The sequence below is a fragment of the Lycorma delicatula genome, chromosome 11, assembly GCF_047948215.1.
Source record: "Lycorma delicatula isolate Av1 chromosome 11, ASM4794821v1, whole genome shotgun sequence".
NCBI classification, from domain to species: Eukaryota; Metazoa; Arthropoda; class Insecta; order Hemiptera; family Fulgoridae; genus Lycorma; species Lycorma delicatula.
In genome coordinates, this window is record NC_134465.1 from 51781280 (window position 1) to 51807612 (window position 26333).

Consider the following 26333-nt stretch of genomic DNA (forward strand, 5'->3'; position numbering starts at 1 on the left):
TAATAGTGTGATGACCTTGTATAAAAAAGCACCACATGTGAATACTTTAACTTTATTAAGGATTATAAAATATATTGATTATTGAACATTTAATACTTTCCACTTTTAATTTTTTATTTCAAACAATAAAATTTTGATGCCAATAATAAATTGTTGGTCTATTGTGACAATTCTTATTTAGAAAACTTTCACTTTTATAAAAATCAAAACTACATAACTAAAATGCTTTACACCAAGGTAAGTAATCATTTTAAACTTCATGCTATTGACATAACGATGAAGAAATCTTGTGTTATTGTACTACATAAGTTAAACTTGATTGTTTTACTACAAAGTGATACATCAATGGATTTTTAAGGTCTTTATTATAAATATATTTATATGCTTTTAAAGTTTTGATGTCTTTTTAGAATTACTCAACTGAATCAATGTTTTCACTGGACTGGCTATAATAAATAAAAAAAAAAAAAGTTTTTTTTTCATAAAGTGCAATATTATATCTTGAGTATAGTTTGATTGAAGCATATATTTTTATAAATTATTAAATAGAAAATTGATAATGAATGATTTATAACAACACGTAATATAAATACATGAATACATTACTGCATAATACAAACATTTATTTTATAACCTGAACAGTGTTCATAGACAAAATTAACAAAAAAAAAACCATAAACTAAATTATATTACTAATGATACAAGCACAGCAACATTTGGGATAACAAAAAAAGAAAAAAGTATTCATTCATACATTTCTGCCTAATAATAGAGATATTCGATAATTTATTTATTTACATAAATTTTAAACAGCAATAAACTGCTGTATTGTTTATTCTTGCCATTTTTCTTATCATAAAAATTGTTCTTTACATATCTACTGATTATCTTCTTCAGATGATGATGTACTTAATATAGGTTTTTTTTGTTGAAATAGTTTTAATATTTGATTTAATTGTTCTTCTGTTCTTTGTGAATTTTTTACTAAGTTATTTAATGTTCCGTTAAAATAATCAAGACGGTCTGATAAATCTTGTATTATTTTATCTTTTGATCCATCAGTATAATCTATAATTTTTAAATCATTAGATTTATTTGAGGATTTATTTATAACATCATCCAATGCTTTTCTATAATATTCTAATTGTTCTTTATAATTTTGAAACATTTTACTTACATCAAATGTAATTCGTTCATCTTCTTTTTTAGCTAAAACCAGTTTAGCAGCACGTACAATTTCTGGATCCATTGTCTTATTATAACACATATTATAACAAATATTATCATCTGATTCTACATCTTGTCGTTTTCTTCTATGACCACGATGACACATTTCTATACGTGATTCTTGATTCGGTAGTATTCGAATTTCACAATCTGGATATAAATCCGGAAAAAGATTAATTTTTCTTGAAAACAATTTTAAACAACCGTAATTTATAGCGCAACAATTAATATTCGGTATACAACAAAATAATCGTCTTATTTTATTTAAAAATCCATGGTATGGTACTGGATCACCCATTGCCATCGTTTCAACATAAGAAACTAATTTTACACGCGATACATATCCAACTAGTTCTGCATCTGCTTTAATCGACTGAGTATCGCTTACAGCAAGACCGTTTAATAAATTAAATAATACAATCGCTATAAGGAAAACAAACAATACAAATAATATATGACTTGTACCTGGATGTGCAACAAATGGTATCGATCCGGCATCAAATTCTCCAGTTAACATTACAACAGTTTTAAAAACAGACATTGCTGGATCTACAAAATAATTTTCTTCATCATCAGTACTTTCTGAATCGCAAAATAATGTATAAAAACTTAAAGCAAACGCTATTATTAATATAGAATACCATGCAAGAAATTTTAAAAAGTTCCATGAAACGGTTTTTAACATTTCTATATTTGTAGATAATGCAGGATGTCGTCCAATCAATAAAACTAATTCAGCCCAAGATAATAATATAGCGATTGCTGATATTTGATGTCGTAGATTTACACAAGATTCACAAAATAATATGGATACCGTAATACCAATTAAACCAACTTCTAACCAGTTCTCTGGATTAGCTAAATAACGTAATGGTGATATCGTCAATTGAAATAATTCACGTATTATTAAAATTATTAAAAATATTCCAACAGATATACGTAAAATTGTTGAATTTATATTCATTGACATATCATTATCCATGTTATTTGTACTATTACCATTCAATTTTCCATCATCTTCATTATTATTAGTTGTATCAGATTTTATAGCTAAATATGCCATTAATATATATAAAGTTAAAAGTAACCAAAATATTACATAAAATATTAAATTACAATAAAAAAAACAACGTATTTTATGCCATTTTAAATGTAGAAAACTTGTTAATACGGGATGCTTTAATAATGGTCTTAAATCAGATGAACGACTCATGTATAATAAAGGATCAGTTTCAGATATTATTTCATCTTCAGGTTCTGTATCTTTAATATTATGTTCAATATTTAATGTGGTAAGTGAATTTGTTAATTTTGAATTATTTAATATATTTTTTTTAGGGGGTGCTAAAAAATTATAACGAAATATTATTTCGTAATTATCTTCTCTTGGTAATAAATCATTTGTTGTTAAACAGTTATCCAAATATGTTTCAAATATTTTTGGATTTACATCAGCTAAAGCCGGTTCATTTAAAATATTACGTTGTCCAACATATGCTCCATATTGTAATAATAATAATATAAAATTTTTGTCTCCCATTTTTGCTGCATAATGTAATGCTGTATTACCTTTGATATCACCGGAATTTATATTTAATTTATTATTTGATACGTCTTTTAATAATAATTCTAATGATTCATAATGGTCACAATATTCCTGTTTCGATGAACCTAATGTTGTTTGTGATATTTTATCGCCAAATCCTTTTATTACATAATGTAATACAGTTTCACCATCGATAGGTGTAAAATCAGTCGAATCATTATGTATTAATAACCGAATTATATTAACATATCCTTTATATGATGCTATCATAATTGGTGTTTTTTTATTATTAACATGTGTTGCATTCGGATTTGCACCTAAACGTAATAAAACCTCAACTATTTTATATAAACCAAACTCGCAACCGTATTGTAAAAATGTATGTAATCCATCATTTGAATTAACACATTCTGTATTCATTTGAATCGATCTTATAAAATTATCGATATCTCGTTGATGTAATAAATGAAATAATTTATTTACTAATTTATCAGAACCGTTTTCCATTACAGTATTATCTGAAATTTTTGGTAGTTTATCTTCAAGTTCAGGATATTTTTCTAATATTAGATCTCTACCAGATTTACCTTGTGCCGTTTTAAAGCTATCAATATCAACATTAATTTTTTGTAATAAACATAATACTGCTTCTTTTGCATCGCTTAAAACAGCAATATGTATAGCTGTTTGGCCTTTACGATTCGCTTGATTTACATTAATTTTTGGATGATTTAATAGCAGCATCATAGCATCGATATTATTTGATTTTGCTGAATAATGTAAAGGTGGTGAACCAGTTCTATCTAGTACATTTATATTTGTTCTTACATCAGCTATTAATAATTTAATATAAGATATATCACCAAATTCAACGGTAAAATGTAACGGTGACTTTTTATGTACACGATTTATTTTATTTGGATCGGCACCACAATTTAATAAAATTTGTATATATTTGTAATTACCAGGTTTTTGACATGCTAAATCTAATAACGTACCATTTTCTGGATCATCGTAAAAGTAATTTGGATCTATATAACTGTTTTTAATACCGGTTGTTAATACTTTCTGAAAAGTATCAAAATCTCTATCGTTAAATGATATTAATAATTGTGAATGTGGATCTGGTGAACATAAACTTCCAGTTCTTAATAACTGTTTTTCTGATAATTCCATATCGTCTGACATTGTTGTTTTGAAATCTGTAAAAAAACAAAGAAAAACAATAAATATAAATAATAATGTTAAATAATCTTAATTTAATAATTATTTTTTGGTACTGTTTCATTTCTTCCCTATCAAAAGTTTGCAGTTTTTTCATTTGGAAATAACTCAAAATAGAAGGAAACATTGATATTTAACAATAACCTGTTGAAGAAATAACCTGATAACTCACTAACATGCTGTTTTATACCAGTCATTTTAAACATTCTCCATATTAACATATTTTACATATTAAAATATAAGTATTATTGCTTATAATTATAAATATAATCTAACAAAACTTAACCTATATTCATTAACTTCGACTGATTAACAGTAATGTTTTGATTATTTAAATAATAAATAACTGCAATAATTAGTGAATGAATAATTTAAATACTCAAAACATTACTGTAAATTAGTTGAGGTTAGAGAGTGTAGCTTAAGTTTGGTTAGATTATATTTATAAAATAAACATAGTGGTTATAAAAATGGTAATATTAGGTTATTTCTCTAAACTGGTTATTTTTAATGTCAATATTTCCTACTATTCTGAGTTATTTTCAGGTGTAAAACTTACAAACGTTTGGAGAGGGAAAAATAAAAAAGTACCTTTTTTTATTATTAACTATTTATTTATAGTAGCATCGACAATTAAAGTCATTAGTGACTGGAATGAAACTATAAATGTACCCGTAAACGTGTGTAATCTTGAAGAGACTCAGGCCGACCATTCCTGAGACATCATTCTATAAAACGCTATACCAGAAATTTAATGAAATAATATATGAAAAAGGATTGGCTTTTACAGGATGTGGTTTAAGGTTGTTTGTTAATAGAATTTCAAAAAAATCCTCCTCTTATCTAGAAAGAAAAAATTAAAAATATTATAAAATTAAGGAAGATTTAAACAAGAAGAAATAGAAATTCTGGACTTAAATTGGAAATTAATCATGAAAAATGCTTAAATAATCTTGAAAAGAAGGATTTTCTAGAAAGAAAAAGTTCTTGTTTTTCTGTTTAGCCTCTGGAATCACTGTAAGGTATTACTTCAGAGAATGAATGAGAATGATATATATGAATGTAAATTAAGTGTAGTTTGGTACACTCTCAGGTCAACCATTTCTGAGATGTGTGTAACAAAAAATTATTATAATAGTTAAACTGTTAACAAAAATGAAGTTGCAATTGTAAAGATATGTTTTCCACCTTTTTATAGCGGTGAATTAAAACCACACGATAGAATTGTACAGAAATAAATATATACTTCTTCCAATGTAAGGTGTTACTTCAAAGAATGAATGAGGATGATATGTATGAGTGTAAATGAAGTGTAGTCTCAGTTCGACCATTCCTGAGATGTGTGGTTAATTGAAACCTAATCACCAAAGAACACCAGTATCCATGATCTAGAATTGAAATCCGTGTAAAAATAATTGACTTTACTAATACTTGAACACTGGAACTCTCGACTTTCAAATCAGCTGATTTGGGAAAACGCGTTCACCACTTGACCAACTTGGTGAGTTAGGTTAATTGAAACCCAACCACCAAAGAACACCACAACCTAGTATTCAAATCCATATAAAAGTAACTAACTTTAGAACTCTCAACTTCAAAATCAAGAAAGAAGAAGCTCAGAAATATAGAAAAGAGTAATGACATAAGCCGATTTCCATGGTAAAGTGATAGTGTCATCGCTTTTAATCCGGAGAATTCGGGTTCGAATCCCAATGAGATATGATATTTTTAATATGCTACAAATTTCCATTTCCATATTCCTACGTACAAGCTTCAAAGCTTCTGTGGTGAATTAATGAACTAATTCATCAAGCAAAAATAAAAATAAAAAAAACTCAGGAAATTTATAAAAAAAGTGATTATAAAAAAGTTTTACGATAAATAATAACAACAAAAAATATTTAAAAAATATCAGAATTATTTTTTTTTTTTTTTTTTTTGTCTTCAGTCATTTGACTGGTTTGATGCAGCTCTCCAAGATTCCCTATCTAGTGCTAGTCGTTTCATTTCAGTATACCCTCTACATCCTACATCCCCAACAATTTGTTTTACATACTCCAAACATGGCCTGCCTACACAATTTTTCCCTTCTACCTGTCCTTCCAATATTAAAGCGACTATTCCAGGATGCCTTAGTATGTGGCCTATAAGTCTGTCTCTTCTATTAACTATATTTTTCCAAATGCTACTTTCTTCATCTATTTGCCGCAATACCTCTTCATTTGTCACTTTATCCACCCATCTGATTTTTAACATTCTCCTATAGCACCACATTTCAAAAGCTTCTCAGATACTCCGATTGTCCAAGTTTCACTTCCATATAAAGCGACACTCCAAACATACACTTTCAAAAATCTTTTCCTGACATTTAAATTCATTTTTGATGTAAACAAATTATATTTCTTACTGAAGGCTCGTTTAGCTTGTGCTATTCGGCATTTTATATCGCTCCTGCTTCGTCCATCTTTAGTAATTTTACTTCCCAAATAACAAAATTCTTCTACCTCCATAATCTTTTCTCCTCCTATTTTCACATTCAGTGGTCCATCTTTGTTATTTCTACTACATTTCATTACTTTTGTTTTGTTCTTGTTTATTTTCATGCGATAGTTTTTGCGTAGGACTTCATCTATGCCGCCGTTCATTGTTTCTTCTAAATCCTTTTTACTCTCGGCTAGAATCACTATATCATCAGCAAATCGTAGCATCTTTATCTTTTCACCTTGTACTGTTACTCCGAATCTAAATTGTTCTTTAACATCATTAACTGCTAGTTCCATGTAAAGATTAAAAAGTAACGGCGATAGGGAACATCCTTGTCGGACTCCCTTTCTTATTAGGGCTTCTTTCCTATGTTCTTCAATTGTTATTGTTGCTGTTTGGTTCCTGTACATGTTAGCAATTGTTCTTCTATCTCTGCATTTGAACCCTATTTTTTTTAAAATGCTGAACATTTTATTCCAGTCTACGTTATCGAAAGCCTTTTCTAGGTCTATAAACGCCAAGTATGTTGGTTTGTTTTTCTTTAATCTTCCTTCTACTATTAATCTGAGGCCTAAAATTGCTTCCCTTGTCCCTATACTTTTCCTGAAACCAAATTGGTCTTCTCCTAACACTTCTTCCACTCTCCTCTCAATTCTTCTGTATAAAATTCTAGTTAAGATTTTTGATGCATGACTAGTTAAACTAATTGTTCTGTATTCTTCACATTTATCTGCCCCTGCTTTCTTTGGTATCATAACTATAACACTTTTTTTGAAGTCTGATGAAATTCCCCATTTTCATAAATATTACACACCAGTTTGTATAATCTATCAATCGCTTCCTCACCTGCACTGCGCAGTAATTCTACAGGTATTCCGTCTATTCCAGGAGCCTTTCTGCCATTTAAATCTTTTAATGCTCTCTTAAATTCAGATCTCAGTATTGTTTGTCCCATTTCATCCTCCTCAACTTCCTCTTCTTCCTCTATAACACCATTTTCTAATTCATTTCCTCCGTATAACTCTTCAATATATTCCACCGATCTATCGACTTTACCTTTCGTATTATATATTGGTGTACCATCTTTGTTTAACACATTATTAGATTTTAATTTATGTACCCCAAAATTTTCCTTAACTTTCCTGTATGCTCCGTCTATTTTACCAATGTTCATTTCTCTTTCCACTTCTGAACACTTTTCTTTAATCCACTCTTCTTTCACCAGTTTGCACTTCCTGTTTATAGCATTTCTTAATTTCCGATAGTTCCTTTTACTTTCTTCATCACTAGCATTCTTATATTTTCTACGTTCATCCATCAGCTGCAATATATCGTCTGAAACCCAAGGTTTTCTACCGGTTCTCTTTATTCCGCCTAAGTTTGCTTCTGCTGATTTAAGAATTTCCTTTTTAACATTTTCCCATTCTTCTTCTACATTTTCTACCTTATCTTTTTTACTCAGACCTCTTGCGATGTCCTTCTTTACCTCCTCTTCCTCAAGCTTCTCTAAATTCCACCGATTCATCTGACACCTTTTCTTCAGGTTTTTAAACCCCAATCTACATTTCATTATCACCAAATTATGGTCGCTATCAATGTCTGCTCCAGGGTAAGTTTTGCAGTCAACGAGTTGATTTCTAAATCTTTGCTTAACCAGGATATAATCTATCTGATACCTTGCAGTATCGCCTGGCTTTTTCCAAGTGTATATTCTTCTATTATGATTTTTAAATCGGGTGTTGGCAATTACTAAATTATACTTCGTGCAAAACTCTATAAGTCGGTCCCCTCTTTCATTCCTTCTGCCCAGCCCGTATTCACCCACTATATTTCCTTCCTTGCCTTTTCCAATGCTTGCATTCCAATCTCCAACTATTATTAAATTTTCATCTCCTTTTACGTGTTTAATTGCTTCATCAATCTCTTCGTATACACACTCTACCTCATCATCATCATGGGCGCTTGTAGGCATATAGACGTTAACAATCGTTGTCGGTTTAGGTTTTGATTTTATCCTTATTACAATGATTCTATCGCTATGCGTTTTGAAATACTCCACTCTCCTCCCTATCTTCTTGTTCAACACGAAACCTACTTCTGCCTGCCCATTATTTGACGCTGAGTTAATTACTCTAAAATCACCTGACCAAAAGTCGCCTTCCTCTTCCCACCGAACCTCACTAATTCCTACTATATCCACATTTGTCAGAATTATTAATGAAATAAAATTGTATGTACTTTTCATTCAAAAAAAAAAAAAAATGTGTATATGTAATTTGTCATAAGCGTACAAGAAAGTCATGTCAAGGTACAAGGTGTCCATATCAGATTATTTTGTTTTGTTGTATTAAGAATTTTTATTAGGTACAGAGAGAATAATACTATTCTGTGTTCATTTTTCGACTGTTTATTTCATTAAAAAAAAACATTTTTAAACGTTTTTTTTTTTTTTTACTTTTTATTGGCTAAATTTACATTAATTTTCTCAAAATTAAATTCTTTACAAGTTTTATTAGTAAATCTTCCGCATTTATTAATCATTTAATAAAGCTATTATACTTACTATAAACCTAAAAAAAAAAATTGTTGTTCCAACACCGAATTCTGTGTTTTACGTCGGATATCTTAAAAACTATTGAAGTTACAGTTCTGGGACTTATTTTATTCTATTTCCCAGCTTAAATTATGTAAGAAACCACCAACTTTACTTCTTAATTTGGGTCCCAAAAATTATAAAAAGGGGTTAATTTTATTAAAAGAGTTGAAAATATGAGCGAATTATTTCGCTGGCCGTAACTCGAAAAAAAAAGCTTTTCCAGACTTATGTTTATATGGAAATTTTTTCATTATTTTTACTAGTAGAACATATCCTGAAAGTTTCTTCGTGGGATAATTGTATAAAAGGAAATTATATTTTAAGTAAATGATATTTTTGTACTCTTCATACTTCAAAACGTAAAGAAAACTTAAGTTTACCCCCTACAATCCCACTGTACAACCAAAAATAATACCGTAAGTTTCTTCGAAAAGTCAGTAAAAAAACATAAAGAAAAATAATTTGATTAAAATCAATCGATAAAGAGCTTAGAAATAAATTTTTTAAGTATGATTCTGTGTATTGGATAAGTTAGTAACGTCACTATATTATGTGTTAGCATTTTTTTTTGTGGTAGGAATAAACACATATTAAATATATAAAAGGTAAACACAGAGTGTTTCTTTCTGTTATTTTTTCCATCTATTTAAATATATTGATATTTATGAAGTTTATACAAGAGGTTATACAGGAAAAAAAACAATAAAAAAATACGGAATTGAAATATCAATATTTAATAAAGTTTGAAAACGAATTTTTTTTGTTTGCAATTGTCTATCAGTTTATGTCTACTGCTGTACGTGTAATGGCAAGTAGTAATTTTCTTTTTATGGTAGTTGTTACTGTGTTATATTTATATCCTATTCCCTCTGTCTCGCTCCCTCTCTTTCATATATATATATATATATATATATATATATATATATAGTGTTCACATAACAATTGAGTGACTAACTTTACTCGATCGTAGTATTGTGACGGTCAATTTGTTAGTTGATCTTCTTTGTTAATTTTATACGTTTCCATAGTAACCAAACGGTCAAACATTTTTATCCATTTATCAAATTATTATTTTATCACGAACGACATGGTTGTGTTAACATTAAATACACATTATATAAATTTTCCTTTATCTGATTGTTAACTTAAAAGCCTTGCCATTAACTTAACTATTCATTCAGCTACGTTTTTATCAAAATATTACGCTACTAATTTTTCTTTAATGTTTTGTTTCTTTTATATAATAACAATAAAAAAATAATAAAACATGTTTAACATCAAAACATATTATTATTTAAACGCTATTTTTATTTTTTTTTTTTTTACTCGATGAAACGGAATGAATTACAGAACTTGTTCAACACGTAAAAATATTGTATAAATATATGTTTCACCATAAAATAATAATTTCCGATTATATAAGTATTTTGAATAAATTCTTCTACACACCTTTTAATTTTTAAAGTCCGTTTTTAAATTATTCTGTATGTGTATGTTGAATTCAGTTTGAAAAATTAATTTTTTTATGTAAAAAAAATTTGTAACAAATATTTCTTTGCTGGTGAATATAGCAAAAGAATCCACATATTAAAGGGGAAAGTATGATCATCGTTTCAATAATTGGGTATCGGAGTTTTATCAAATCTTTACGTTTTAAGAGTCCAAGTATTTAATTTAGACCAAAAAAAAAATATCGATGTATGTATTTGCATATGTCAACTGCCTTTGGCCTTATATCTCAGGATTCACAAAACTAATTTTCTTTATATTAGGTTTTAATATTTTTACACTTGGGGTAAAATATTAAAATATTGGGGTTAAATTCGTTAAGAAGGTCTCGCAAAAAACCTATTTCGATTTTCTTCAGAGACATTTTTGAGAAACTTTATTAAGGAAATTTGATACATACATTGCATATATAAATACCCCAATTTTTGTTTTTTAAAAAATCAACCCCCACTTGTTAAAATTAAAATATATTTTTTGTTTTTCTATCTACCTCCCTCTCGTTTAAATACTTATAATTTTTTTTTTTTGACAGTTCAATACTTCATGTACAGATCTATCAAAAAACAATATTTTTTAATATTATAGACCGCGAACGTCTTTCTTTTTCTGTTTACCATACGGAACCACAATAAGGTATTATTTCAGAAAATGATTTGTATGAATGTAAATAAAGTTTAGTCTTATACAGTCTCGGGTTGACCATTCCTGAAACACCGGACTTAAAAACAGAAAAGTTTTTTGAAAATGTTCTTTTTTTTATTTTAGCATCTATCGAAGGAAGTGTTAGATTTAGATAAAACTTTACTTAAGTAAATTTGTTAAGCCTAACCAAAATATAATTTTTATTTTCAAAATTAGTTTCCTGAAATCATACTCTGTATTCACAGAAATGTGGTTTTAAATAAAAATTGAAAATATTAGACAAAAAAATAAAAAATCTCAATAAACTAGACTTCTTGATAATTTAAGTTCTTTATAACTAGTTTAATTAATCTTTACTAATCATCTAGTAATAAAATATTTGGGTAAATTTAAATCTAAAATTATTCTCAAACTAATAAATACTTTTCCGGCCTCTGTGGTGCGATTGGTAGCGTCTCGTCCTTTCATCCGGAGGTCTTGCGTTCGAATCCCGATTAGGCATGGCATTTTTCATATGCTACATTTCCATATCCTACGCACAAGCTTTTAAGCTTATGTGGCAATATCATAAAGCGAAAAAAAAATTCATTCAGATCGATTCAACGGTTTTTGTATTTAAAAAAATAAATATACGGAATGTCTGATTTACATGCAAATATAACATATTACATATTTGGCAATTTAGCTCCAAATATAAAAACAATTTCCAGTTTCAAAGATAGACTTCTTAATTAAGATAAAATATTTAATCGTAGAAAATATATCCTCTTCTGCAGCTAAAATATACATGTGAAATATTTAAATGAAATCCCCCTAGTTGAAGAATTTATGATAATCAAAAGCACCAAAATAGTAAAACAGTTTGAATATTTCTACTCTATTTATTTCATATTCCGTTGTATTATTACGGTTTACATTATGCGACCTTCCCATCAGTGTAGAAAGGACAGTACAAAAGAATTCAAAATATTTCATTAAAAGTCAAGTAAACACATTGATATGTCAAACCACATTTAATATTTATTTCATTTTTATAGCTCTATAAAGAAAATAATAAAATATAATTAAACATTTAATTTTATACGTTTTATTACTGAAAAAGACTTATACTAAAATTAATGAGATACTGCGCCTTGTAGAACTATAATCATAATACTACTATCAAGTTTTTATATGTTCATATAAATGAATGCTTAGACAATTCAGAAGATTAAATGACTACTATAAGGTTTTGGGTTCAATTCCTGGTAAGTACCTGAAATTTCATTGGAAGGTAGAACCATTTAAGCTCTTCCTGCTAACAAAATAAGATTAAAAAAAATAAATTTGAATACAGAATGAGCAATATAAAAACGAATCTACCGGCTCTCAAACTGCAGTTATTTTAGTGTCACCTTTAACGCTGCTACACTAAGCTCAGTATTGGTTATATACGTTACTACTCTCGTTTATTGTTGACAATTATAAACTGTTCATGCTTCAGTACAAAAAGCTTTATTCGATAAAGAAAAGGATTAGTATAATGGATATTTATGTGCATTTTGAAACCTTTTAAAAAAAAGCATAAAATATTCGCGTAAAAATCCCACAAAAGAGTAACTAACAAGATTCAGTAAAAAAACAAAAAAAAAAAAAAACAAAGTAAAATGGGGATAATGTAAAACGAAAAACGAAATAGGCGATCTTTCGTTATAGCTGTAGAGGTCATAATTGATATTCAAAAAATTTCTTCTGGTCTGAAAGGATTTATACGTAATTTACCACAACAAAAAGGTCTAAAATACAAATATTGCCGTAAGATCTTTCATGATTTAAATAAATTTGCAACAAATTTAAGAGAACAGACAAACTTAAACGTTTTAAGAGTTGTAAGAGATTTTGAATGAATCGGAAATTTTAATGAGTTTACAGGTCTTTTGTAAAAATCCAGACAAAACTATAAAGATTGATCGAGTTCTTAGAAGTTTCTACTACCATTATTAAATGAGGCAAAATTGATTTGATGATATCCAATATCTAAATCAGAGTTTATCGTTCAAAAACCGAACAAAACAAGAAATAAATATTAAAAATTAAAAAACAGGACTGCCAAAATAAAAACAATGCTCTTAATATAAGATAATTAATACCAAAAAAGCAGGAGCAAATAAATCTGAATAATACAGAACAATTAGCTTAACTAGTCGTGCATCAAAAATCTTAATTAGAATTCTGTACAAAAGAATTGAGAGGAGAGTAGGAGAAGTGTTAGGAGAAGACCATTTTGGTTTCAGAAAACGTATAGGGACAAGGGAAGCAATTTTAGCACTCAGATTAATAGTAGAAGGAAGATTGAAGAAAAACAAACCAATATATATGGCACTGATAGAATTAGAAAAGGCATTTGGTAACGTAGACTGAAATAAAATATTCAACATTTTTAAAAATTTAGGGTTGAAGTATAGAGATACAAGAACAATTGCTAACATTTACAGGAACCAAACTGCAACAGTAATAATTGAAGAACATAAGAAAGAAGCCGTAATAAAAAAGGGAGTCCGACAAGGATGTTCCCTATCTCTGTTACTTTTTAATATTTACATAGAATTAGCAATTAATGATGTTAAAGAACAATTTAGATCTGAATTAACAGTGCAAGATGAAAAGATAAAGATGCTATGATTTGCTGTTGATATAGTAATTTTGTCTGAGAGTAAAAAAAGATTTACAAGAAACAATGAATGACACGGATGAAGTCCAACGCAAAAAATACCGCATGAAAATAAACAAGAACAAAACGAAAGTAATGAAGTGTAGCAAAATTATTGTAGATGGACCACTGAATATAAAAATATGAATAAAACAGATTATGGAGGTAGAAGAATTTTGTTATTTGAGAAGTAAAATTATTAAAGATGGACGAAACAGGAGCGATATAAAATGCTAAATAACGCAGGCGAAACGAGTTTTCAATCAGAAATATAATTTGCTTACATCAATGATTAATTTAAACTTCAGGAAAAGATTTTTGAAGGTATATGTTTATAGCGTAGCTTTGTATGGAAGTGAAACTTGGACGATCGAAGTACCTGATAAGAAAAGATTAGAAGCTTTTGAAATGCGGTACTATAAGAGAATGTTTAAATCAGATAGGTGGATAAAATTACTAATTAAAAGGTGTTGCGTCAAAACAATGAGAAAAGAAGCATTTGGAAAAATATAGTTAAATAAAGAGACAGACTTTTAGGTCACATATTAAGGCATCCTGTAATAATCGCTTTGATATTGGAGAAACAGGAAATTGGGAAAAAATTGTACAGGTGGGTTACGTATGGAATATGTAAAACAAATTGTTAGGGATTTAAGATGTTAGGGGTATACCGAAATGAAACGACTGGCACTAGATAGGGAATCTTGGAGAGCTGCATCAAACCAGTCAAATGACAGAAGACAAAAACAAATTTTTAATGTAGGATAATTAAAAGCGTGCGGGTGACAATTTTGTATACAGTATAATTTCTTTTTTTTTAATTTGTTAAATTTATTTTAGCATATATATATATATATATATATATATATATATATGCTAAAATATATAGCATATATTCCCTATAACGTACGGATTCCAACGCTGGGTCATACATTAGAATCGATCCAGCCGTTGAGCTGCTCTCGTGGATCAAACATACACCATTCGCTATACATACACACACATAAATGTGTGTATTATAAATACATTACACTCCTTTTTGGGCAGTCGTGTAAAAAGAAGTGAACCATAAAATTTATTTCAAGTATATAAAGGGTATTTATATTTATACCCTTTTTAAATATAAATGGTATAAATATAAAGCATATAAATATTATTCAAAGGAACTAATGTGTTATCGGCTTGTATTTTATTCTGGAATTTTATCGGATTTCAGATATGACAACTCAGGAATGACCGACCTGAAACTTATACACTTCATTTACATTCATACTTAAATCCTCATTCATCCTCTCAAGCAATACTTTACGGTGGTTGCAGACTTCTTTTCACTTTTGAAAAAGTTGCAAATTTGTGACTATAAATTTGAATTTCTTCTTCTTCATTTGACCAATATTTATTTATTATATTGACCGATTTGTTTTATCTGAAATTTTGTTTATTTTATTACATAAGCTACTAACCAAAACACCTCCACAGCAAAGACTTAAAATAAAAATTAAAATAAAGCACATTATTTAAAACGATACGCCTGATTTTATATCTTTCCACAAAGTTCCTTACTTCCTAAAAAAAATAAATGTAACTTTTTTAAACAATTTTGTTTTTTTCGGACAAAAGAAAAAGACTGACATGGTTTTTTTCTTCTTTTTAGTTAGTTTTTTCTAGTCTTTTCTTTTTTTTTATTTGATTATTTTTTTTTAATTTAGTTAATTGTACTTTATCTATCTTCCACTAGTTCAATTTTTTTCATATTTTTATTTACTCACGAGTAACTAAAATGATTTAGATAAATTATTCATTCCTGTTTAATGAATATCGGTTCAGCTGTTCTAGAATTGAAGGGGAAACGGAAGGAGTAGAAAATATATCACCAAATATTTTATTATTATTATTCTCCGACCGCAGTCTAGTAAAAGAATAAAATTCTGTACATTAAAAAATGTTGTTTTTTTTTAATATATATATATTTGTGCCCTCACACAACACAACACACACACCCATTAACTATATCTCCTCCAACAAAATTCTTTTTTCGATTATATTCTTATCATCATGGCTTTTGACCTAAAAAAAACCTTGAAATATACGAGTGGGCTCTGTACACACACACACACACACACACACACACACACACATATATATATATATATATATATATACATTTATTTATGTTAGTTTCAATAAGTATACATTTAATAATCAAACATGTTATTTAGTTTTAAATGTCCACGAAAGATGATACTTAGGTTTAACACGAATAGAAAGTTCCTTCACGAAGTATTCGCCACACTTAGCTGTCCAACCAACCGGTGGGTGCGTTTTGAAATTTGTATAGCACTGAGCCTCGTTGAATCTATCGAATTGCACTCGCTCTTGATCAATAAGACAATTATTATCGTTCACGCAATATGAATATTATGGATTAAAAACACAGTATTGTGAAACCCAGTAAACAGGATTGATATACGGAAGAGCGATAGTTTTTCGATTAGAAATTTAATAATTAGGAAAAATAAATGACTAGAATATTTCCATTAAAATACAAAAATTATATCTGAATATTCTTCATTTGAAAGGAATTTTATTTAGAAAATAATGTACTAAAATAGTAATATTTTTCAGTATTACAATCATACAAAATTATTCAAATGGAATTCAAGAATTTTAATTGTAAATACTGCCAACTTACAAAATAAAATAAAAAATCTCTATTAATTTAAAACTATTTATTTTATTACTTTTATTTACTTAACGATATCGTCACGTAAGTTGAAGTTTAAAGCTTGTGCGTGGGATATGAAAATGGAATTATGTAACGTATGAAACATTTTCCCATGCCTGACCGGGATTCGAACCCGGGACCTCCGGATGAAACGCCAAGACGGAACAACTAAGCCACGTTTTTATACTTACGATTTTTTCTTATTATTTTAACGCAAATAAATTTAAATAATCGGGTACTAAACTATATCATCTTATTTAATAATTATCTTAATTAGTTTAATAGTAATGCTGAAAAATCATTTGTTACATTGAAAAACAAAATTTCTGTAAAGTCTTGGAAATCGATTTATTCTTAACGTAGTAAGATTTAGTGATGAAGAAAGTAAAAGGAACTATCGGCAATTAAGAAATGCTATAAACAGGAAGTGCAAACTGGCGAAAGAAGAGTGAATTAAAGAAAAGTGTTCAGAAGTGGAAAGAGAAATGAACATTGGTAAAATAGACGGAGCATACAGGAAAGATAAGGAAAATTTTGGGGTACACAAATTAAAATCTAATAATGTGTTAAACAAAGATGGTACACCAATATATAATACGAAAGGTAAAGTCGATAGATGGGTGGAATATATTGAAGAGTTATACGGAGGAAATGAATTAGAAAATGGTGTTATAGAGGAAGAAGAGGAAGTTGAGGAGGATAAAATGGGAGAAACAATACTGAGATCTGAATTTAAGAGAGCATTAAAAGATTTAAATGGCAGAAAGGCTCCTAGAATAGACGGAATACCTGTAGAATTACTGCGCAGTGATGGTGAGGAAGCGATTGATAGATTATACAAACTGGTGTGTAATATTTATGAAAAAGGGGAATTTCCGTCAGACTTCAAAAAAAGTGTTATAGTCATGATACCAAAGAAAGCAGGGGCAGATAAATGTGAAGAATACAGAACAATTAGTTTAACTAGTCATGCATCAAAAATCTTAACTAGAATTCTATACAGAAGAATTGAGAGGAGAGTGGAAGAAGTGTTAGGAGAAGACCACTTTTCAGGAAAAGTATAGGGACAAGAGAAGCACTTTTAGGCCTCAGATTAATAGTAGAAGGAAGATTAAAGAAAAACAAACCAACATACTTGGCGTTTATAGACCTATAAAAGGCATTCGATAACGTAGACTGGAATAAAATGTTCAGTATTTAAAAAAAATTAGGGTTCAAATACAGAGATAGAAGAACAATTGCTAACATGTACAGGAACCAAACAGCAACAGTAACAATTGAAGAACATAAGAAAGAAGCCGTAATAAGAAAGGGAGTCCGACAAGGATGTTCACTATCTCCGTTACTTTTTAATCTTTACATGGAACTAGCAGTTAATGATGTTAAAGAACAATTTAGATTCGGAATAACAGTACAAGGTGAAAAGATAAAGATGCTACGATTTGCTGATGATATAGTAATTCTAGCCGAGAGTAAAAAGGATTTAGAAGAAACAATGAACGGCATAGATGAAGTCCTACGCAAGAACTACCGCATGAAAATAAACAAGAACAAAACAAAAGTAATGAAATGTAGTAGAAATAACAATGATGGACCACTGAATGTGAAAATAGGAGGAGAAAAGATTATGGAGGTAGAAGAATTTTGTTATTTGGGAAGTAAAATTACTAAAGATGGACGAAGCAGGAGCGATATAAAATGCCGAATAGCACAAGCTAAACGAGCCTTCAGTAAGAAATATAATTTGTTTACATCAAAAATTAATGTCAGGAAAAGATTTTTGAAAGTATATGTTTGGAGTGTCGCTTTATATGGAAGTGAAACTTGTACGATCGGAGTATCTGAGATGAAAAGATTAGAAGCTTTTGAAATGCGGTGCTATAGGAGAATGTTAAAAATCAGATGGTTGGATAAGGTATTGCGGCAAATAGATGAAGAAAGAAGCATTTGGAAAAATGTAGTTAAAAGAAGAGACAGACTTATAGGCCACATACTAAGGCATCCTGGAATAGTCGCTTTAATATTGGAAGGACAGGTAGAAGGAAAAAATTGTGTAGGCAGGCCACGTTTGGAATATGTAAAACAAATTGTTAGGGATGTAGGATGTAGAGGGTATACTGAAATGAAACGACTAGCACTAGATAGGGAATCTTAGAGAGCTGCATCAAACCAGTCAAATGACTGAAGACAAAAAAAAAGTAAGATTTATAAATTCATTTTATTTACGATTTAATTTGAAAACTTCTGTCATATTTTTAAGTTGTTAAAATTCCAAATAATTTTTTTTTCTTATTTATTTACGAATAAATAAACCTTTAATTACAATTATATGCATCATATATCATAAGAAAGTGATAAGGAGTACACCGGAAATACAATTTTCAATTCAAAGCATCTAGATTAGATAACAAAACGAACTTCTTCCTGAATAAATTTATGGTGTAGGTTAACTAAATTAGAAGACAGGATGTGATGATATCATTATTTGATTTTAGTCCTAATTTTCTATTCATAGCATATAATGACAAAAAAAAAACCTTAAATAAAAAAAGTATGTAAAATTATAACTTTAAAGATCATATATATAATTATATAACCGCACGCACGCACACACACACACACAGAGAGAGAGAGGGAGAGAGAGAGAGAGAGAGAGATTCAAAATTGCATGGCAATCTCTCGTGAGATGGTTCTATATACAGAAATAAGAAAAAAGTACATATAAACATAGGTCAGAAAACGGTTCGTTAGCGAATTTCGGCCCGGAAAACATTTATCCTTTGCTTTCTGCTCCCTCTGAAAAATTAAACCGTACTAGAATTCTTGGGTTACAAATCGAGTGGTAAATTTGATGCATCCTTATCGTTTTTTATCTTAGAGAAATTAAATAAAACTGAGTCCAGATCTTTATCTCACTTAGATTTTAAAAAACGGAATAAAACATGAAAACGTTTTGTTGTTAAATACATTTTTTTAGGTTTGCAATAAAATAACCTGGTTAATTTACCAACAACTGGTAACTGGAAACTGGATAGGAAAAGTGATAACGATTTTAATTAAATAGGATTTACATCAAGTGCTGAAAATTATAAAAGTAAATTTGAAAGTCCTTCTAAAACATATTACATTTTTTTATAACAGCATTTGAAAGTCCTTCTAAAACATATTACATTTTTTTATAACAGCTGATCAGCAATTAAGTTTAGTCTTTGCATCTGAATATTCATTTAAGACGTGTTTTTGCTGTTATTGTTCAGCCAGTCATTTACAACGGGTGAAACCAAAAATTTATTTTAATTTGAGAGTTGACAAACATGTTGTTAATGGTAAAGTAAATAAAATTGGATTGGCTGATGTGCATGAATACCGGAAAATTATCCAGATGGTTGCAATATTCGGGGTAAAGGTCCGATCAGATTTTTAAAAAAAACAGATTTTTTGAATTTTTGAAAACGGTTTTTTAATTTATTTAAACTTTTAATAATCATATCACAATAAAATTTCATCATAATTCACGCCACCCCAAAAAAAAATAAATAAATCTTAGATAATTTTTCATTGGTTGTACATTTTTCAGTGGAATTAGTTTTTAGGTTTTCCATTTAACGTAGAATAGTACAAAAATCTTTCTTGGAAGGTGATTCTGGGGGTGGGGTAGCAAAAAAAGTAGAAAATTATCTATTTATTTTAATTTTTTAACTTTTATCATGTATTATTATTTTTTCACTATATACGAATAAATAACCAATCCCAGGAAAGTATAACAACTTTGCTTTCAGCTTTTTATATTCGCTAATAGCCAGAATATTAAAATTGTTACAAGTATGAAAATAACCATTTGTTTTAAATCATAGTTATTCTGTTCAAATTAAAAAAAAAAAAAACTAACTAAATTAAAAATAATTAACACGTCGTAAAATAATATAAAGTAATTAAAATTAATTACAACGTATACAAAAGTTATTTTAATATTATTTAAAACTAATTAGTTTTAATTATTTAACAATAAACATATTTACTTTTTTTTTATTAATTATTATTTACAATTCATTAAAATAAGATATGAGTGTTTCCGCAAATTAATTTTACTAATCGAGCTTTACTAATATTTATAATACATAAACCACCATTAAATGTTACAATAAAAAAGGTAAATTACGTTATAAAACAAAAATAAATAAAACAAAAAAGGTTATAAGAGAGATATTCATAAAGTAAGGGTCGTTTTGTGATTAAAAAAATTAACTCGTGGGAAAAGATTATTTCTTACAGTTTTAGGTTACTACGTATTTAGTTCACTTTTCCACGTAATCGCCTTTTAATTCAGTTCTAAGCACTTTTCGTAACAATATACCAGTTTTTTTAAACCTCTGCATAGAAGTTCGCCACCTGGGAATTGAACCAGCTGAAAACGGCAGCAGTTTTTAGTTCCTCGTCATTTTCAAAGCCACTTTTTGAAATGCATGAAGAGGTAGGGCAAGGTCAGGACTATATAGAGGGTGGTCAAAAAGTTACCAACGAAAATCTTGAATCTTCTTCTTGTTTAAGGCAGCGGTGTGAGGATAGGCGTTGTCGTGAAGGAGGATTACACCGGACGACAGTTTCCCGCGTCTTCAATTTTGAATCGCACGTCTCGGTTTGGTGAGCATTTCGCAGTACAGTTCAGCTATAATTATTGATCCACGTTCCATGAAATCAACCAAAATGACGCTCTTTTCGTCCCCAAAAAAAAAAGCGGTAGCCAGCATTTTTCGACTCCAGTACGGAGACTGCTTAAACTATTTTTGGTTTTGGGGTGCTTGAATGGGTCTACTGCATTGACTGTTTTCTCGATTCTGCGTTGGTGTATGATATCCACCTCTCGTCGCCTGTAACAATGTGAAAAAACAAATCGTCTCCATGTTGTCGATAGCGGTCCAAAAACGCTTGTCCACTGAACATTCTTTGCTTTTTGTGTTGGTCGGTGAGAATTTTTGGTACTCACCTTGCACGCAATTTGTGATATCCAAGCTCTTCTGTGACAATCGTGTAGATAGAGGTGCATCCAACATGCGGAAATTCATCGGCCAGAGCACTAATAGTCAACCGCCGATCACATCGCTGTTTTCGGTTCACTTGTTCAACGCTTTCGTCGGTCTGAATACTAAGCCTGCCACTCCGCTCTTCGTCATGCACATTTGTGCGGTCATATTTAAAGTCTCGATACTATTGTCTAACCTTTCTTTCTCATTACTGCAAGTCCATACACTATGCACAACTCTCGATGGATTTCAGCAGCTGAAGTTCCTTTTGCACACAAAAATCGAATCACAGCGCGCACTTCACAACTGGTGGGAGAAAAGATTGTCGCGTACATTGCAATCTGCATTCACCGGCAGGGAAACGACACCGAATCAAAAACAACTACTGTAGTGGCTACATAAATAGTCGATAGCTGGTTCTGCATGCGTGAAACTGTGTTCAGACCCGCTAATATTAAATATAAGCCGACGGCCCTTACTTTATGAATATGCTTCGTATTATAAGAAATTTGTTTTTCAAATTTTATCTTTATTAAATAATTTTTCGTGAAATTTTTGAAGAATAGTAAACAATTTTAAATAAACACTAAAAATAATGATATTTTTAATTAATTTTTTTATCTATAATAAACTGATGGCAAATAAAATATACACAGAAAAGGCATTAACATACACAGAATTAAACGTGAAATTCTCATGAATCCAAAACCATTCGAAATTAAAACTGGAGAAAGGCAAGAAGATCTTCAGTCCTCTTTAATTGTGACCTTGAAAAAGTTATAAGAGAATGGGAGAAAGAACTTAAAAAGTTAAACATAGATGAAAATTTGAAAACGGACACTAAAATTCATAAATACAAACATTCTGCCGTTCGCAGACGATATTACAATTTTCACAAGAGATATAGACGAGGATAAAATCAAAATTCAAAACTAAGTGTATATGTAAGCAAAATTGGTCTTCATATTTCTTATGAATAACTGGTTTTCTAATAACAAAGAGGAAAGAACTGAAATCCTTAAAATTTCCGACAACAAACAAATAAGTAGAGTTGAATAATTTAAATATTTGAGAGATATCATAACACCGAATACAACTGAAAAAATGGTATGAAGAATAAAGTACGAAAAATGATAACCACCTCTCATCTCATGAATAAAATTTACAATAAAAAATCCCTGACATATAATTCCAAATTGAAATACTAACTATAAAATTATAGTCCTACTAAAAACTCTCTATGGGGCAGAATGTCTGCAGTTTTTTTTTCAGAATAAAAAGTAGCAGAAGAAAAAAGAATTTTAAGAAAAGCTTATGGACCAAAATATGAAAATGGAATTTACAAATTGAAAAGTGAAAAAGAAATTTACAAATATACAAAAAAAATAGGGGGTCTTAATCGGGGGAAAAATTACAGTTTTACAGACATTTATGCGAATTTCAGACTAAGTCGGCGCGATTAACATGAATGGTTGGGTGACTGCAAGACTATATGTGAAAGAGATAATTTATTAAATTTCATTCATAAACTGTTGGGTAGTTTTATTTGTGAACAGCAAAGGTATTTGCAGTAAAAGAACTTTATACTTATCTTATTTATTGTACTATTGATGTTAATACAAGACTAGTGGTTAAACTGTTAAGACTAGCGGCCATGTAATGTCTTTTGCCAATGGGACTGAATTTTGGGTTTCATTATTATCTCCCTGTGAATAAATCTTTGCGATTACTTTAAATTATGTTTTGTATGTAATCAATTATTATTGACATTTATAATTATTTATTTGTTATAAACATTTAATATTGTTTACTGTTGCCATTATTGTCATTATTCTAAATATTATTGTGAGATGTTTTTTTATATTATCTAGTAATTATTATTATTACTATTATTCTGATATTATCGTGGTTGTGATTACTATACTTTTTTTAATATTTTTTACCATTGTCATTATTATTATATATATTTGCCTTATTTTACTTATGATTTTTTTTTTTTTTTTTTTTTTTTTTTTGTCTTCAGTCATTTGACTGGTTTGATGCAGCTCTCCAAGATTCCCTATCTAGTGCTAGTCGTTTCATTTCAGTATACCCTCTACATCCTACATCCCCAACAATTTGTTTTACATACTCCAAACGTGGCCTGCCTACACAATTTTTCCCTTCTACCTGTCCTTCCAATATTAAAGCGACTATTCCAGGATGCCTTAGTATGTGGCCTATAAGTCTGTCTCTTCTTTTAACTATATTTTTCCAAATGCTTCTTTCTTCATCTATTTGCCGCAATACCTCTTCATTTGTCACTTTATCCACCCATCTGATTTTTAACATTCTCCTATAGCACCACATTTCAAAAGCTTCTATTCTTTTCTTCTCAGATATTCCGATTGTCCAAGTTTCACTTCCATATAAAGCGACACTCCAAACATACACTTTCAAAAATCTTTTCCTGACATTTAAATTAAGTTTTGATGTAAACAAATTATATTTCTTACTGAAGGCTCGTTTAGCTTGTGCTATTCGGCATTTTATATCGCTCCTGCTTCGTCCATCTTTAGTAATTTTACTTCCCAAATAACAAAATTCTTCTACCTCCATAATCTTTTCTCCTCCTATTTTCACATTCAGTGGTCCATCTTTGTTATTTCTACTACATTTCATTACTTTTGTTTTGTTCTTGTTTATTTTCATGCGATAGTTCTTGCGTAGGACTTCATCTATGCCGTTCATTGTTTCTTCTAAATCCTTTTTATTCTCGGCTAGAATTACTATATCATCAGCAAATCGTAGCATCTTTATCTTTTCACCTTGTACTGTTACTCCGAATCTAAATTGTTCTTTAACATCATTAACTGCTAGTTCCATGTAAAGATTAAAAAGTAACGGAGATAGAGAACATCCTTGTCGGACTCCCTTTCTTATTATGGCTTCTTTCTTATGTTCTTCAATTGCTACTGTTGCTGTTTGGTTCCTGTACATGTTAGCAATTGTTCTTCTATCTCTGTATTTGAACCCTAATTTTTTTAAAATGCTGAACATTTTATTCCAGTCTACGTTATCGAATGCCTTTTCTAGGTCTATAAACGCCAAGTATGTTGGTTTGTTTTTCTTTAATCTTCCTTCTACTATTAATCTGAGGCCTAAAATTGCTTCCCGTGTCCCTATACTTTTCCTGAAACCAAATTGGTCTTCTCCTAACACATCCTCCACTCTCCTCTCAATTCTTCTGTATAGAATTCTAGTTAAGATTTTTGATGCATGACTAGTTAAACTAATTGTTCTGTATTCTTCACATTTATCTGCCCCTGATTTCTTTGGTATCATAACTATAACACTTTTTTTGAAGTCTGATGAAATTCCCCATTTTCATAAATATTACACACCAGTTTGTATAATCTATCAATCGCTTCCTCACCTGCACTGCGCAGTAATTCGACAGGTATTCCGTCTATTCCAGGAGCCTTTCTGCCATTTAAATCTTTTAATGCTCTCTTAAATTCAGATCTCAGTATTGTTTCTCCCATTTCATCCTCCTCAACTTCCTCTTCTTCCTCTATAACACCATTTTCTAATTCATTTCCTCCGTATAACTCTTCAATATATTCCACCGATCTATCGACTTTACCTTTCGTATTATATATTGGTGTACCATCTTTGTTTAACACATTATTAGATTTTAATTTATGTACCCCAAAATTTTCCTTAACTTTCCTGTATGCTCCGTCTATTTTACCAATGTTCATTTCTCTTTCCACTTCTGAACACTTTTCTTTAATCCACTTTTCTTTTTAATCCACTTATGTTTTTAAACCAATTAATTATAATTATATAAACATTTTCATTTGATAATCTCATAATAATCCTGATCGAGCCGCGAACACGCGACAATATATATATTTTATAATTTTTCCAATTAATTTCCTTGTATTCTTAATTTAAATATATTTTTTTTAAAAATATATATTTCATTATTAATATCAAAAACGATATCAAGTCATGCATCATTATACCACAAAAAATCCAAATGTAAGCAATAATGAGAAAAAGAAACTGTAAAAACATCTTTAAATCACTTACGTCAATCTTCTAAAAAATTATATAAGAAGAACTTATAACAGGACCATTACAGGAACTTCCATTATATAAAATTAAAAAAAAATAATTATCGAAAATGATCCATTTAATGAAGAGTATAAAGCTTGAACATATATATAAAAAAAAAACATATTGGTCGAATTCAGAATTTCCCCCATTTATTAAATAATTAAGAATAAAAACATTTATTTTTACTTCAATAAAGGGAGATAGTAATGGTCCCGTATAATTATTTTCAATTTATAACTGGGGAATAAAATTACTATTAATTCCATTAATAAAAATAATAGTGAAATAAATAAAAAGTTAAAATTTATTTTTTATTTCAATAAAATTTAATAAGGTTCAATGACCCACATCTTTCGTTATTTAACTAATAACGAATGACTGTTAGATTAATAGTAGTTGAGCCAGTAATTGAGCGAGTACTACATTACTCCAAGTTACTTTCACTTTTACATGTTTACCGGTAGACAAGGAAGAAATATCTAAAGTTTTGGTCTTTTTTTTTTAGATTTCTAAATATAATTTTTTTTTTTTAATCTACTAATTGATTTTGACCAAAAATAGAATAT

General features: G+C 29.2%; 1 protein-coding gene across 1 annotated transcript in view; it reads right to left on the minus strand.

The window, feature by feature from the left end:
• Positions 1-598: 598 nt before the first annotated feature.
• The window catches only part of LOC142332593 (transient receptor potential cation channel subfamily A member 1-like), a 41793-nt gene continuing 16058 nt past the window's right edge, over positions 599-26333 (minus strand). The window contains exon 2 of the mRNA XM_075379115.1: positions 599-3975. Within this exon, the coding sequence (XP_075235230.1) occupies positions 878-3961 (3084 nt within the window). The 5' untranslated portion in view covers positions 3962-3975 and the 3' untranslated portion in view covers positions 599-877. The remainder of the gene's footprint in view (positions 3976-26333) is intronic.